This window comes from Rousettus aegyptiacus, unplaced genomic scaffold, assembly GCF_014176215.1.
Source record: "Rousettus aegyptiacus isolate mRouAeg1 unplaced genomic scaffold, mRouAeg1.p scaffold_m13_p_11, whole genome shotgun sequence".
NCBI lineage: Eukaryota > Metazoa > Chordata > Mammalia > Chiroptera > Pteropodidae > Rousettus > Rousettus aegyptiacus.
The window spans coordinates 5,121,250-5,136,113 of NW_023416286.1; the positions used below are offsets into that span (position 1 = coordinate 5,121,250).

The following is a 14,864-nucleotide window of genomic DNA, read 5'->3' on the forward strand; positions in this document are numbered from 1 at the left end:
GCATCAGGAGGGGACGGGGCTCTGTGCCTTGGCCGGAACCCAGGAGCGAGTGGCAGGGAGGCGGGGGCCATCGCCTGGGTGGGTTGTGCATAAAGCGAGTGCAACTTAAAGATTAAGTGTGTAAAGTAATACACCAGTTTAAAGCGTCTGTTATGCAGGGAGTGAGGGAGGTTCAAGTGTTGTGTAATCAGAGCTGGGTAATCGACCTTTGCTCCCTCCTTCTGCCCTGTGCGTCGCCTCCAGCACATTTTTACCGGGTCTCTGTGGTCCTCCTCTGCCTTCGCTCCGTTCCCTCAGACGGGCACACGGAGGTCTGCTTTTCAGCGCCCCCTGCTGGCAGAATAGACCTGCTCTCATGCGGAGTTGACGGTGGGGTCTTGCCCCTTCGTTCTGCTCTGCCCCTTCTGGGGTTTGTGCAGACCTCGTGCTTTGCCAGTCTTTTTCGCTTTTGTCTTTAGTCGAAAGCTGAGTGGGTTTTTCCAGGTGCACGACAGTGAGCTGGCGTGGCACCCTCCGTTCCCCCCGCTTGCCACCATAAGTCACTTTTGTACCAGGTTAGCGTCAGGATACCGCCGTCAGTGGTCGTCTTAGAGGATCGACACCTGGTGGCACGACGGGTGACTCTGAGGCGTGCCGGTCGAAGCAGGCCCTTGTCAGAGCACATTCGTGCTTCTGTTTTTAGTTGTTTTTGTTCCCTAGATTCTGCACATAAGTGAAATGGTATCTACCTTTCTCTGACTTACTTCACTCAGCATAACCTCTGGGTCCATTCATGTCATTGCAAATGGTAGGATTTCATACAACGGTACAATTTATTCCATTGTATTTATGAACCATAACTTCTCTAAGGAAAGTACCTATTTAACATGAACCCAGATTTTTGATTACAGCAGAAATTTGTGACTCCTATTGATTATCAATTTTTTTTCATTAGCATTTAAGGAAATCAGAAACGCGTTTGACTTATTTAAATTAACTCCAGAAGAAAAAAATGATTTTTCTGAGAATAATCAGAAAAGAGAAGAAATACTGCTGGATTATAAAATCGCAGAAGATCACAAAAGCAAGGAAAACAAGCAGGAACTTAAAGAAAGGAGGAATACGAGGGAGGAGACGGACACCTGGGCGTACATCGCCGCGGAGGGCGATCAGGAAGCGGTGGACAGCGGGTACCAAGCCGACGAGAACTGCGGTGAGTGCGCCTGATCGCTACAGGGTTTTGGGGTGACGCGCCTTGTTTCAGCCGCCTCATGCATCTCCCCTACCGCCATTCTGATGTCAAGATCAGAAAGTAGTGGCGTTGGAGATTTTGTCTCCTGAATAAGTTAACTGTTACGTTGAAGACTTAGGAATTCTGTGATTTCTGAATTGATCACAAATATTTTCTGAGTCCTCATAATGTGCTCAGAACATTTAGAAATTATAAAGCTTTCCAGTTTTGTATCTTTCCCACACTTGTCAAGTACCCCAATTGTGTATCTTACTAGGTTTCTTTCAGAAAATTATCAAACACAGATTGACTTGGTGTTCCGGCGTTTTAACTTTGCGGTAAATGGCGCGTCCTAAATCAGACGGTGCGTCTCCCTCGAGTGTGCTGGGATTGGCCGCAAAGGAGGGAAGGCGGTGTGTGGCACCCAGGGCACACCAGCTGTGGGGCGGAGTGCGCGAGGTTGGTCTGGGGGAGCAGGCGAAGAGAATCCCTAAATGCTTCGCAGCCCGTGGCGCAGGCCACGCAAGAGGGATCCCAGGTTAAGCTGATGGTTCCCCAAATCAGTAACGACTCTCCCCACCAGGAGCCCCGCGGGCTGGACCACTGACGTGTCAAGTCCGCTGGGCCAGGCGTGGGGTCACTCGCGTGCACTGTGTCCTCGTGTGCGTGAGTGAAGGTGACATGGGAGCAGACTCATCATGTAGGAACACATTCGTGTGGGTGATGGCTCAGGTGCCCCCTTGTGAGGCAGTGACGCCGTCCAAGGCCATCCTGTTTCAGAGGACGGTTTTCTCATTAGGGACATTTCGGTGCTCAGCAAGGACTGGCTGGGGGTTCAGTTGGAGCTTCCGCATGTGCTGTGACATCCTCCAAGGGAGTAGAGGGGACAAACAGCAGTCAGGTGGCCCCCCGGGGGAAGCAGGCGTGCCCCCTGGCAGCTTTGGGAGCCTGGGCCGGCTGGGACCCACCGCTCGCTCCGGTCCTCAGGTGCAGGGTGTCCCCACAGGCCCAGGTGCGGCAGGGCAGCGGGACCCTGTGGAGACCGTGGTTCCCCTCACCGGGGTGCCAGCAACAGCTGCGTGGCGCACAGGGCGAGTCGGGGCGGGGGCGTCCTCATGACTCCTGTATCGTGTGGCATTAGGTGCCTCGGCGGCCCCCACTCTGGCACGTGGGAAGTGGGGCCACTGGTCGGAACGCATAGAGCCTGGGCCAGTACAGCGGTGCCACTGGCCGCCGCGGTTCCCCAGTCAGCCTGCTCTCCACACCCCGTTTTCTTCCCACCCCGTGCCCGCGGGTTACGAGGAGCTGGGACCTCCACCCAGTGTCACGCTCTTCCCCAGTCTGGCTTCTGAAATGGGACCCCGACCCCCATCTGTTCACCGGGCTCTGTAGGTAGCACACACCTTCTCCAGGCCTCTAGTGCTGGCAGTCTGGTTGGCATGGTGACAGGGAAGGCCAGACTCGGGTCATACGAACACAGGCTTGAATGTGTCAGTCCATCCCTGGTTGGGAACTTGGAAGATGGCAGTTGCCTTGGGCGTTGATTGGCACCCACAGGACACGCTGTCGCCACACTAGCGGGTCACTCCGTCAGGGGCGGTGCGTCATCTCAGCCCGGCTGCGTCCCAGGCTTAGTCACGGCCACCCACTCCTTAGCCTCCCACAGTCCCTCTAGGACAGCCCAGCTGTCACTGCAGAGGGTCCACAGCCGGGGTTCTCCAGTGCTGGGCTGCGTGGCGCCTGCCCGTGTGGGTGGGCTGCCCCCACCCCCACGAGACCAGCTGTCCTCCGGGAACCCGCTTCGTCTCAGAGGCCTCTGCGCTGTAGCGGGTCTTGTACTCAGCACACGGAGTCAGCCCTTCAGACCCAAAAACTGGACAGGTGATGAGGGGTGCCCACACAGGTCCATGGCGAGCTCTGCAGGTGGTTCCTCAGCCCGGTCACCTAGACCGGGCTCCCTCCTCGCGTGACTTCTGTGACGCGTCCCCTCCCAGCTGCCGTGAACGACAGGCCTTCTGCATGTGCCTTACTCGGTTGGCTGCCTTTACTGTCACCACTGCTGTATTCAGAGAATGGCGGCACCAGTTTTCTGTGACTTCTCCAAAGCTCACAGCCACCACGCGCCTGAGACTGGAGACCGAACTGTCCCCGTGCTCCAGGCAGCAGAGCAGTGCTGGTCACAGTTGGGAGTTTGGGGAAAACTTCGTATGGTGCGCGTCTCTTATAAACTGCATCTCTGTAGCGAGGTTAACTGCCTGGCATCTGTAGTTTCAGAAACTGGCTTTAAGTGAAAGTCCTTTAACTGCCATCATCCAATGTCTGCTTCGCAGTCACTGCGAATGACTCCCATGTGAGTTGGGCCCAGCCTCTCCGCATTGCTGGTCGGGAGTGAGCGCGTGGGTCGGACATGTGGGCAGAGGCTGGCACTTGTTTTACGATGGCCGTGGGCAGTTGGGGCTCAGCAGGGAGGGCTTCCTGGAGGAGGGGCGGGGCTGATTCTGGACTGTGTCCACAGGACTGATTTACACATCGTGAATGAAGTTACCTACACAAATGACTGCAAGCAGTGTATGCAGGAAGGGTGGCCGGAGGGAGGAATGCCAGCGAGTCCCCTCACTGACCTCTCCCCCTTTGAGCTCCTTGACTGTGCTCTTACGTTCGGACCTCACCGTTTACAGTTAGTTGGTCATCTGTTAATTTCTGCCTTTGAAGCACTGTGACTTCTAAATATGGATAATTGACGTCACTTCCCCGAGGGCATCAGAAGTGTCGTTACCGACTCCGCGACACAAGGACACATGTTAAAGGTGTTTGTAGAGTGTTGGTTAAGACAAATTTAATAAATCAGCATTGAGTTTCTCTATGTTCAGAAAAATCTTAAGGCTCTTCTGTGTTCCAGACGGCAAGCAGCAGGTTCTGAGTTTGGGCATGGACCTGCAGTTGGAGTGGATGAAGCTGGAGGATTTTCAAAAGCATCTTGCTGGGGAGGATGAGAATTTTACTACAGCAGATGCAGTTCCGAGCAGTGAGTAGTATTGGGGTGGGGGGGGGATCCTTTTCATGACCTCGTACAGAAAATTTAATTTATCATCTTTCTTTTTAGACTTATTGCGGGATGCTGTGAAAAATGGGGATTATATCACTGTGAAGGTTGCACTCAATTCAAATGAAGAATATAACCTGGACCAAGAGGTAGTGAATACGTTCGTGAAATCTCACGAAAGGGGGATGGAAAATAGCTCTCTTAAAATAACCCAGTTTTACTTTACTTTCTGTAAAAGTAGTGCACGTTCACTTAATAAAACGCAAACTTCGTATGATGTAGAAACGACAGCCCCGTGTCTCCAGCCCCCCGAATGGGCCGTCCCGCTCAGCTCTCGGCGTCTGCTTTGCCCGCTGCCACTTCGAGCAGGAAGGGCGTGAACAGCTCCTGGTTTGGGGCCACTATTTGCATTTCATTGTGTTATAACCTCATTGATTCATAAGGAGCTTTTATATGGGAGCATATTAAACCCTTTTTTCCTTATTCTTAGGTTTTTTGTTTGTTTGTTTTTTTGAGACTTACTGCTTACAGGGTTTTTTTATGTAGTCCTATCTATTGATCTTAATCCTTGATGGCTTTTAGGTGTCTTGTCTTGCTTAGAAAAGACTTATATTTTCTTTAGTTGTTGAAATTGTGGGATTTTTAGGTTTGATCCTTTGGGATTGTAGTTCAAAAAGTTACTGGGATTTTCATTAAAATTGCATGGAATACATAGATTAATTTCACTAAGAATTGCCGTTTTACATTTTGAGTTTCATCAATGGACGTGACTTTTCATCCGCTCTTCCTTTGTTCTGTTTATTTTATTAATTTTAATTTAATTTTTAGGTGTGGCAACCCTTGGTTGACCTCACAGATCGCAAGGACCTTATCAGTTTACAATCCCTTATTTTTTTATTGTTTACACCTATATCACCTGGTCTTCCTAGGTGGTCTCTCATCCAAATACTAACCAGGCCTGACCCTGCTTAGCTTCTGAGATCAGATGGGATCCGGCTTGTTTGGGGTGGTATGGCCATGGACTCCATTTATTTTAAAACAAGGTTTTTTTGTACAATTATTGCACATTTATTTCAGATGTATTCCTAAATACTTTATGATTTGATTGTGTTACCGTGACATTAGAGCCCCCTGGTCACATTTTGTAACTGCTTATTAGTGCGTGTGTCGGGGGGATGTCTTCCAGTCACTTTAAGAAATTCTCGTACCCTGATAATTTACTTGCCTTGGATTTTCCGGGTAGAGAATTCAGTCATCTGCTAAAATAACTATTTCCTTTCCCTTTTTTCTTAATGTTTCTTTCTCTGGCCATGCGGAATCGGGGCCATTTGAGTAACAGTGGTAGCCCGCTCTGCTGCTGGTCTGAGGGACGTCCCTCGGGGTGGCCGTCTCGTTTCATCCCTCCCCTGCCTTCAGTTCTGCTCTCTGACTGGTTGAGTTGTCGGCAGGGGTGGGTGTGGGTTTCATCAGACGCTCTTCCCCACCCAAAAACTTAGTCTTAGAAGCAGGTGCTGCAGGGGCCTTCCCAGAGTTAGGGGCGTTCACAGGTGAGCGGACGGGGCGGTTGTCAGTGGCTCCTCCAGTCCGTGAACTGCTGCTGCTGGAAATAATCCTTACCTCAGATCACTCATTCTGGTGGATTCTGCCAAGCCTTTGGGTTGTAACCAGATTAACTCATACTAGTGGAATTGGGTTTTATCAAATAGTGTAGAGTGTTTAACTAGTGATTGGAAATTTTTAGCTAATAGTTACCTTTTTCAGCTTTGTTCAGAGCGATTTCTTTCCTGTTTTGTCACATCAGCATAGTTTCCTACTCCAGATTTTCTTTATCCTTAAAACAGTTACACCGTCACTCCCAGCATTAGGTGTGCACGGGCCAGCGTTCGCCTGTTCCGGCCAGCGCTCGTTCCGGCTTGCCTGACTTCCCGTGGCCGTCTCTGGCCTGACGTCGTTGGCCGGCCACATGCATGAGTTTTACCTAGAGCACAGGAGACTTTCAGAGCTGGAGTCTGGAACACACAGATGCTGTTGCCATTTCGTGCAGCGTCAGGATTCGCTATCCATGTGCTGTCATGCGAAGTACTGATGTACCTGTGGGGCCCAATGCATGGACGTCGTGAGAGGTTCCGGTCACACGAACATACACAAAAGTCAAGGCTTAGTTTCTGAGGTTTTATTGGGCTACTTTGGTGGGAAAAGTCAGTAATGCTTAAAATCAGTGCACTTCAGTGATTTCACATTGAAGCAGTCTGAAACGTCTCTACTTAAACATTAATGTTTTTTCTTCAACAAAATCTATTAAGGACTCGAGCGGGATGACGCTGGTGATGCTGGCCGCGGCCGGCGGGCAGGACGACCTGCTGAGGCTCCTGATCGGGAAGGGGGCCCGGGTGAACGGGCGGCAGCGGAACGGGGCCACCGCCCTCATCCACGCGGCCGAGAAGGTTGGGCAGCTTTGCAGTGTCCATTCCTGTTCATCTGTCCTTGTCACGGGTGGCAGTTGTACTGACAGTAGCAGTTTGCATCGATTTTTCAAATGCGATTTTCTGGTTGGAGTGTCATGCTGAAAAAGCACCTCCGACCAGGGCTCCAACACCAATCTCAGCCTTGGGCTTTTTAAAAAATCTTTCCCTGTTGAAATCGAGTGTCCCTTTGGTTAACAGCGTAGCGTCCCCACATTACCTTTCTGGAGGGCGGCCGTGCACAGGGGAAGCCAGTGGTTAGGCTTCAGGTCAGCGTTGCTGGCCAGACTGAGTGTGGCCATGCCCCTGACCACAGCGCGGAACCACTGTCCCCACCGACCTGGGGGAGGCTGAGTGGATGTGTGACAAGGTCTTGTGGGGAGTTTGGGGCGGTAACTTGCATTTTCTCTTTAATAGAACTTCTTGACCACAGTGGCTATCCTTTTGGAAGCGGGAGCCTTCGTCAACGTCCAGCAGAGCAACGGGGAGACGGCGCTCATGAAGGTGAGGGGGCCGAGGGCGGGGAGCACTGAGGGACGGAAGGGACGTCAAAGCCCGCCTGGCCGTGCGCCTCGTGGCGGGTGGGCGGGTGTGGTCTGGACGGGCACGGAGGCTCAGGCTGGCTCCCGCCGTGTGGTGTCGGGTGCGTCGTCTCAGCCTTGGGTCCCTGTGTGTGTGGACGGGGCTGGCACGCAGTCTGCGTAGTGTGCCGCTGAAGCGCACGCACACCCGCGTGCCCTTCCGTCCCCCCCCGCAGTCAGCGCGTCTGCAGGGGCGAGTCCAGCGCGCCTCTTCCTCCCATGCTCAGGGCCTGTGGGGACAGAGGGGGTGCGGCTTTGGCCCGCCGCCGCCTCCCCGGACTCAGTTGTGAAGCCCCCTGTAGCGTCAGCAGAGCCGCCGGCGTCCTCTCTGCCCCGCTACAGCATTGGGTCGGGAGCCGACCCCCCCCCCCCCCATCCCTCACGTGTGTCTGGAGCTGCACATGGTCAGGGTGGCGCTCAGGGCAGGGGGTCCGTGGCCGAGACACCACGAGATGTGTTCCAAGCAGGCACACCCGGGACGGCCCTGAACCTGTCACCGCTGTCCTAGGCCGACTGAATTCAAACTTGTGCCCACGCGTCTGTCTCCCGGAGAAGTTCTTGGGGATTTTAAAGTTTTGTGCCACGAGGTGCTTAGTGGTGCCCCATGTGACCTGTGGGCGCCTCTGCTGAGATGTCGCCCCCAGGACGGAGGACAGGGGTAGAGGTGGAGCAGCAGCTGCAAGGCCGCAGTCCTCCCGCCTCGGGGCAGAAGTGTCTCTCGTGAAGCCGCCCGTCCCCCAAGGAGCCCGGCGGGGGGGAGGGAGTGTGTGCAGACCGTGCTGCCCCTCCCATCTGCGGTGACGCTTTCTGACACTCGGGAGACCCACCCCGGGTCTGTCCCCTGGCTGCCTCTGCCCCTCACAAGGGGCCCACGTGTAGGGGAAGGGAGGGACGGCCTGGTGGCCTCCGCATCTCAGCGCTGGTTCTTGGACGCAGGCCTGTAAGAGAGGGAACTCGGACATCGTGCGCTTGGTGATCGAGCGTGGCGCTGACTGCAACATCCTGTCCAAGCACCGGAACAGCGCCATGCACTTCGCCAAGCAGAGTGACAACGTGCTGGTGTATGACCTGCTCAAGAGCCACCTGGACACGTGAGTGGCCCGTGCCCGCTCGGGAAGCGGTCCTGACGGGCTTCCATTCTCAAGAGGCCATGAATTCAGGTGGCATGTGAGTGACCTTGCTATGAGCTGCCGAGTCCCAGGAACTTCCAGACCAGAGGAGGCAGCGGCCCCGGCAGGACAGTGCAGACGTAGTCATGCTCCCCCTGGGGCTCAACAGCAGTTTCTTAGAACCCTTTAAATTTTATTCCGTGATAGACATAATTTTTGAGCACTTTTAGGTTCAGTGACAGGGAGCAGAAAGCAGATTTTCTATACCACCCCCCGTCCCAGGCATAGCCACCCCCACTGTCAGCACCCCACCAGTGGGGCAGCGGCAGTTAATGAGCCTGCGTGGGCAGGAGCACCTGTGGTCTCTGGCTTCTGTCACGGACTTGCCTTACGTGGGAGGACAGTGTCACTGCCCCGAAGATGCTGCTCCTTAGGGTCGCCCCTCCCTCCCCCCAACCCCAGCAGATGCGAATGCTTTTATTGTGTCCGGAGATGGGGTAGAGCTGGAATCACAGTGTCACCTTCTCAGACTGGCTTGGCTTCTGTCACTTCCCGATGGCATCTGAGTTTCCTCTGTGGCTCCTCACAGCCTGACAGCTGGTTCCCGCTTAGTGCCGAGTGTCAGTCCTTCGCGCCCGTCTGGATGCCTGAGTTTGTCCAGTCACGTTCATTCTTGTCTTGAAAGTTCACACGTGTCATGCAGTAGCTGGTACCACACCTGGCAGCACGTGTGCTTTGTCACCACAGCAGAGTCAGCGAGAGCCACTGTCCCCTCTCCCTCATTTGCAACGACTGCACGGTGGCTTCTTCAGTTCCAAGTATACGATCTGTGGTATAGGCAGAAAGGAAGATACATTTAGGACAGTGAACAAGAAGCGGCCATGTGCGCACTCAGCCACCCGGTAATTCCTGTGGGCGTCTGTGGCTGCGATGGTCCCAGGAAGCCTACCTGTCCCTGCCTGTCCATGGGGGTGAGTCACAGACAGGCAGCAGGAGACCAGCCTTCCCATATGCACAAGACGCAGGGGCCACTGAGATGCCGGGTTTTGTTTAACGGTGACTCCACCTCTGGAAGGAGACTATCCCCGGGGAGCAGACCTTGCTGAGTTTGCCTGCTTCCCCTCCCACACAGGTTGTCCCGCGTCGCGGAGGAGACCATCAAGGACTACTTTGAAGCGCGCCTCGCTCTGCTGGAGCCGGTCTTCCCCATAGCCTGTCACCGTCTCTGCGAGGGGCCAGATTTTTCAACGGATTTCAATTACAAACCTCCGCAGAACATACCAGAAGGTGAGCCTGTTTTCTTTTGGTTTGAAATGTAACACTAGAACTATGAAGCAACAGAACGCTTCCCGTTATGCACGGCTCAGGTACAAGGACAGCTGCTCTGGCAGAGTCAGCTGAGACCCGGCCTCCCCAGCGTCTGTCGGGGTTCACAGAGCCTGGGGTCAGGCTCTGTTTAAGGAAGTTGGGTCTCGAGAATTAAAACTAAGTTTTATTAAAATTTAAGATTCTGAGCCCAGAATCAAGTGTTTTTCCTCAGCTTCATTATTGCTCATAGCTTCGCCTCTTATGCACGCCTTGCCCCTTAACAAAACAAAGTTCAGGAGATGGAGGCGTCGCAACTGCGGCCGCCTTCTCTAGGACGTGGGGTACAGGTGACCCCGCCCCTGCCTCCAAGTATGACCTTTACACATTCAGAACCCTCCCACCCATTTTTAAGGATGGATGCAGGACAGCCTCTCACACCATGTTAGTATCTGAAGAGTGGCAACATGTCATCACTTTTAGGGGAGCCCTTGACCCCCTTTTCTCTGGGACCAGAACCAAAAAAAGTAAATGGTTCTTCAGGTATTTTGTGAAGGAAGTCCCCTCATGTTTACTACAGCTGGCCTGGATCAACATTTACTTATTGCTGTATTTTAAATACAGCTTCAAAAATAAAATGAAGGTTGTACAATATTTTGAATATTCAGGGAAAGCTCCAAACCTCATCCTTTTTTTCCACAAAATAAGATTTCTTAAAATTGATCAACTTTTAGCTTTAATGTAGGAAAGTATATTTTTAAGTCTGTTCCTTGAGCTATCAGTAGGGACTATTTGGACAAAAAATTAAAAGGGCTGCTGTTTGAAAAATGCTAGTTGAATCTGGAAGCTGGAAGGCGCTTGAGGGTGTGGTGTGAGTGGGTGGGGAGGTGGCTGTGGCCAGCGGGCGTTAAAATCCGTGTTTCCATCTTCCTTGCCCAGGCTCTGGCATCCTGCTGTTCATCTTCCACGCAAACTTTTTGGGTAAAGACGTGATTGCTCGGCTCTGTGGACCCTGCAGTGTACAAGCTGTAGTTTTAAATGACAAATTTCAACTTCCTATTTTTTTGGTAAGAAAAAGTACATTTAAGACTTTAATTGCTGTTTTAATAAAAGCGTGTTAATTATAATTCAACCAGTTGCTAGAAATGAGGCGATACTGATAAGCGTAAAGAAATTATCCAGAATTTTCATCGAAAATCTAAAGTATTCTCCCTTTTCCCACCATCATACGTATACCTTTCCTTCAGTTCGTTTTGAATGTTTCTGTTTATACCTTAAACACCACCACTGGACAGCACTGGCTGTATGTAGCTTAGTTTTAATACTTAATTTCAGGTAATCGTTATGCTATTATTTTGACTATTATACATATTTTTAAATACATATGTAACTACTAGATGCTCTTAAATCTTTATGCATGATTCCTATGCCACATTCAAAATTCTTAGGCTGAATTAAGAAAAATTTAGTTACGAAGATTAACACTCGTGCTGTGTGTGGCTGGATACGTTCTAATGCTAAAGATTTCTCTGGACGTTGTTTTGTCATTTGTAGCCTCTGTTGCCTTCTATGAACTCAAGTATAAAACTTGTATTTGTCATCATCACCGGAATCTTTAAGGTTATACCCTAGGTGTACAAATTGAAAAAAATGCTTTTTTTTTGCTTTTTCCCTAGGATAGTCATTTTGTTTACTCCTTCAGCCCTGTGGCAGGCCTCAACAAGCTCTTCATAAGGCTGACAGAAGCACCCTCCGCTAAGGTGAACGCCTTCCCTCCTGCCGTCCCCAAACCGCTGGGCGCACCTGTCAGAGCGAGACGCGTGCTTGGCGTTCTGGGGGTGTCGGTGCGGGGACTGGTGGCGTCCAGCAGCCTGAGCTGCCGTGTGCCCTGGGCTTTGGTATTTCATCACCATCGTGTGTCCCCTGGCTGGTCACCAACCTCTGTAAAATGAAGCTAGACTAGACAGCCCCATCTGTGTGGTAGTGCAATTCTCTAAGTAAACATCAGATCATTCAAGCGGGTGACCCGTCCAGCCACCTAACCTGGTACCCCGTCAGAACAGCGCAGTAGGGGGATGGGTCTGGGCACGGGCGCCACTCCTGCTGACTGTGTGTGCATTCGTTCCTCCAGGTGAAGCTGTTAATCGGTGCGTACAGAGTGCAGCTGCAGTGAACAAGCCAAGGCCTGGGGCGGACCGAAGGGACAGACTGACCTTCAGACTTCAGATACTGTCCCTGAAGCAGCTGGGGACTCTGGCACAGCCAACACTCACACCTACATTCAAAGTCTGTAAACCTCGTGCAGTTTAGGGCCTGTCACAGTCCCTTAAGATGGGACACTGTTCTGATGTCATAATATAAATGTAAGTGTTTGTGCTAGCATTCTGAAGTCTTGGTGTTGTGTCTAGGCTGCACATTTCTGTTTCCACAATGTGGAATCGTACCTATGAGGACTGTTTCTTTTAACTAAGTTTCTACTGTCCTGGTGAATTTGTGTTGCTCCACACCTCAGTAAAGCGTGAGTCTGCTGCCTTTGCAGCCTCATCTGCTGCTAACGTGCAGTTGCTCACGTCTCGAGCTGGAGCTGACAACTTGGTATATTTCCAGTTATCCTTTTTTTGAAGAGATACAAGCAAAAAATGTTAACCAGGAAGTCGTGAGGTGTAAAAGGACGTTTAACCTTGCTTACAGCTATCCTGTACCCTTCCTTCGAGCACTGGCAAGGCCAGGCAGCTCTGCCACTGCTCCAGGTGACGAGTTCCTGCCACCACTGATTCTCCACAGGTCTAACTCTTAATCCATTTAAAATTGTGTCACATTGGACTCCCACACATTGTGTTGCCATTTTTACTTTCTGGTTTTTTTTTTTTTTTTTTCAATAAAACAACACAATGTTGATCTACTTTCTTTGTTTTGAAACGGTGGGCAGCGAAGGTGCCGTCCGTGCTCTGGCTGCCCGGCTTTGAGGCCGTGTGGCGTCTGCTGACTTGAGTTGGTAGCAGTGCAGAGACCAGGGGCAGGAGCGCCTCGTCCAATACATACAAGGGATTTCAAAGAAAATTTCTGTTATCTCAAAGTCCTGCCTAAGATGAGGTCACAAGGACACTGAGTGACAAGGACATGCTGCTTACCGAGCAGGCACGGCCGTCTCGGGTCAGAAACCTGCGACACGCAGCTGTTGCAAGTCCGCAAGGGCTGCGCCTTCGACGGCTGCAGCGTGACTGTCGGAGTGAGTGAGTTGTTTCCACCGGACCAGGGCCGGGCAACACAAGTGCGTGACAGCGTGGGCCAGCACAGGCCGACACGCCCCGGGTCAGCTTCTGCCCCCTTTGGGCCAGGTGTACTGGTAAGTTCTGTGTCTCCTAGTACTGCAGCGCAGACGCACGCAACCCAGCCGTTCTGCCCTGAACGAGCAGCAGCTCTGCCGCAATTCCGCTTACCTGCACCGCGTGTGGGCGATGGCTCCTCCGGCAAACGAAGCGGTCGGTCCCCAGCAGCTGCCTGACGTGTGCAGGTGTGCGCAGCGCTGCGGACGGGCACGGCACAGGACGCATTCTGAGCTGCTCGTCGTGGCCACAGGCCGCCTCGTGGCGGCATCGTCACGAAGGGGATGCATCACTCTGGCCAAACTCCCTGGAAAGCAATCAGTGCACAGCTTTTTACTTCGAGTTGCTCTGAACTCAGAGAAAGCTCACCTCAGCCATCAGCCCTCCCCGTGTCCGCTGACGGAAGGACAGGTCAGTGGGCAGGCGCGTGGGTGCAGCTCGCTGCCCACGGCTCAGACCCGGTCCGCCCGGAGTGCTCGCAGCCAGGCCCGCCACACTCGTTACATGTGCTCCTGCCGCGACATGGCCGGTGGTCAGTCCAGGAACAGGAAATGATCCCATTTCGGACACTCCCGTCTCAAGTCACACCCATCGGCTTTCCAGATTCAGAGCCTGCAGGACTGGTCCAGTGGAATGTCAGCAGCAGGCTGCTGTTAGAACTGCAGGGGTGGGGCCGCCAGTGCTGGCCAGGGTGCATCCGGATGCCAACGGTGAGAGGCCCACAGGACGCGTTCTCCACGCGAGCACAGTCCTTGAGCAAAGACTGGGAGAAACGGAGACGTGCAGGCTGGCGAGCAGGGGAAACAGGACGTACGCGCCAGAACCGCCACAAGTGCTGGTGAAAATGCCGAGGCACTTCACCCTGTTTCATCACATAACACTGTGTAACCCTGAAGACTACTGTAAAATCTGCTCAGTTCCAGGGATGGCTGATGGGGGCCCCTCCGCTCCCTCCATCCTGTGCCGACCTGCAGATGATGCCCCTCACACCAACCCCGGTGTCCTCGGGCCTGGCTCCCCCTCCCAGGACACTGGAGCCTTACCAACCAGGAGGCCGTGGCTCGTGTGAGGGGCACCACGTGTAGGCCTGCCGGTCACCCTCAGCTCCCAGAGGCCCCCAGCTGGGCTCTGACTGCCGTCCGTCACTCGACAACATAGTACTTCTGCCGTACCGCGCGGCACTTGCTTTCCTTGGGCCACGATACATGTGCTTTAGTAAAAATGTGGTTTTTCTCATAATGCCACATTTCTTGAGTAGTTCCTTTCCTTGGGACTGACCCAAAATTGCAGGTTATGTGGGGCAGTGTCCCATGGAGAGGGGAGTTGTTAGGCTGCCCACACTGACCAGCAAGACCGCGCCGGGGAGACATGCATCTTTAAAACAAACAAAAACTCTTGAGTCTTATGTAAAGCTTGCACTATTCCAGATTATCATTTTAACCACAGAAAATTTGTCCACGAGGTCTAATTTTTAAATGTCAGGCGTTACTCTGTAAACGATGAGCAGTTAATAAACTCACAAATGAAGATGTGTTTAATCTGGCTTGTTCCGTGTCGTCACAAACATTTCATTATAAAGAATTCGCTGTGCTACACTCAAACGTTCATGAAGCGCATCAGTGTTTCTGACCCGCGCAGTGTCCTTTGGCGTCCGCTCTGTAAGCCGTGCTGCGGGAGCGCGTCTGGGCACAATCCCCGTGCGTGCGCGGCTGAGGGGCCCCTGCCGGCCGGGCTCCCACAGTGCGAGAAGCGCTTCGAGGGATGGCCTGAAGATGGCGCTGTTAGTAAAACCCCTGAAGGAGACTGCCGCGTCACTGCCCTCCGCGGG

The 14,864-nt window shown here is 52.7% G+C and overlaps 1 protein-coding gene and 1 pseudogene across 1 annotated transcript in view; one reads left to right on the plus strand and one right to left on the minus strand.

Annotated features, from left to right (window-relative positions):
• Positions 1 to 14,574, plus strand: part of MPHOSPH8 (M-phase phosphoprotein 8) — a 29,824-nt gene extending 15,250 nt beyond the window's left edge. The window contains exons 5-14 of the mRNA XM_016131727.2: positions 935 to 1,192; positions 4,110 to 4,235; positions 4,314 to 4,402; positions 6,557 to 6,697; positions 7,133 to 7,219; positions 8,233 to 8,387; positions 9,538 to 9,692; positions 10,650 to 10,777; positions 11,387 to 11,470; positions 11,842 to 14,574. Coding sequence (XP_015987213.2) covers positions 935 to 1,192; positions 4,110 to 4,235; positions 4,314 to 4,402; positions 6,557 to 6,697; positions 7,133 to 7,219; positions 8,233 to 8,387; positions 9,538 to 9,692; positions 10,650 to 10,777; positions 11,387 to 11,470; positions 11,842 to 11,883 — 1,265 coding nt within the window. The 3' untranslated portion in view covers positions 11,884 to 14,574. The remainder of the gene's footprint in view (positions 1 to 934; positions 1,193 to 4,109; positions 4,236 to 4,313; positions 4,403 to 6,556; positions 6,698 to 7,132; positions 7,220 to 8,232; positions 8,388 to 9,537; positions 9,693 to 10,649; positions 10,778 to 11,386; positions 11,471 to 11,841) is intronic.
• On the minus strand, positions 5,158 to 5,276 carry LOC118609880 (annotated as a pseudogene).
• Positions 14,575 to 14,864: the final 290 nt, after the last annotated feature.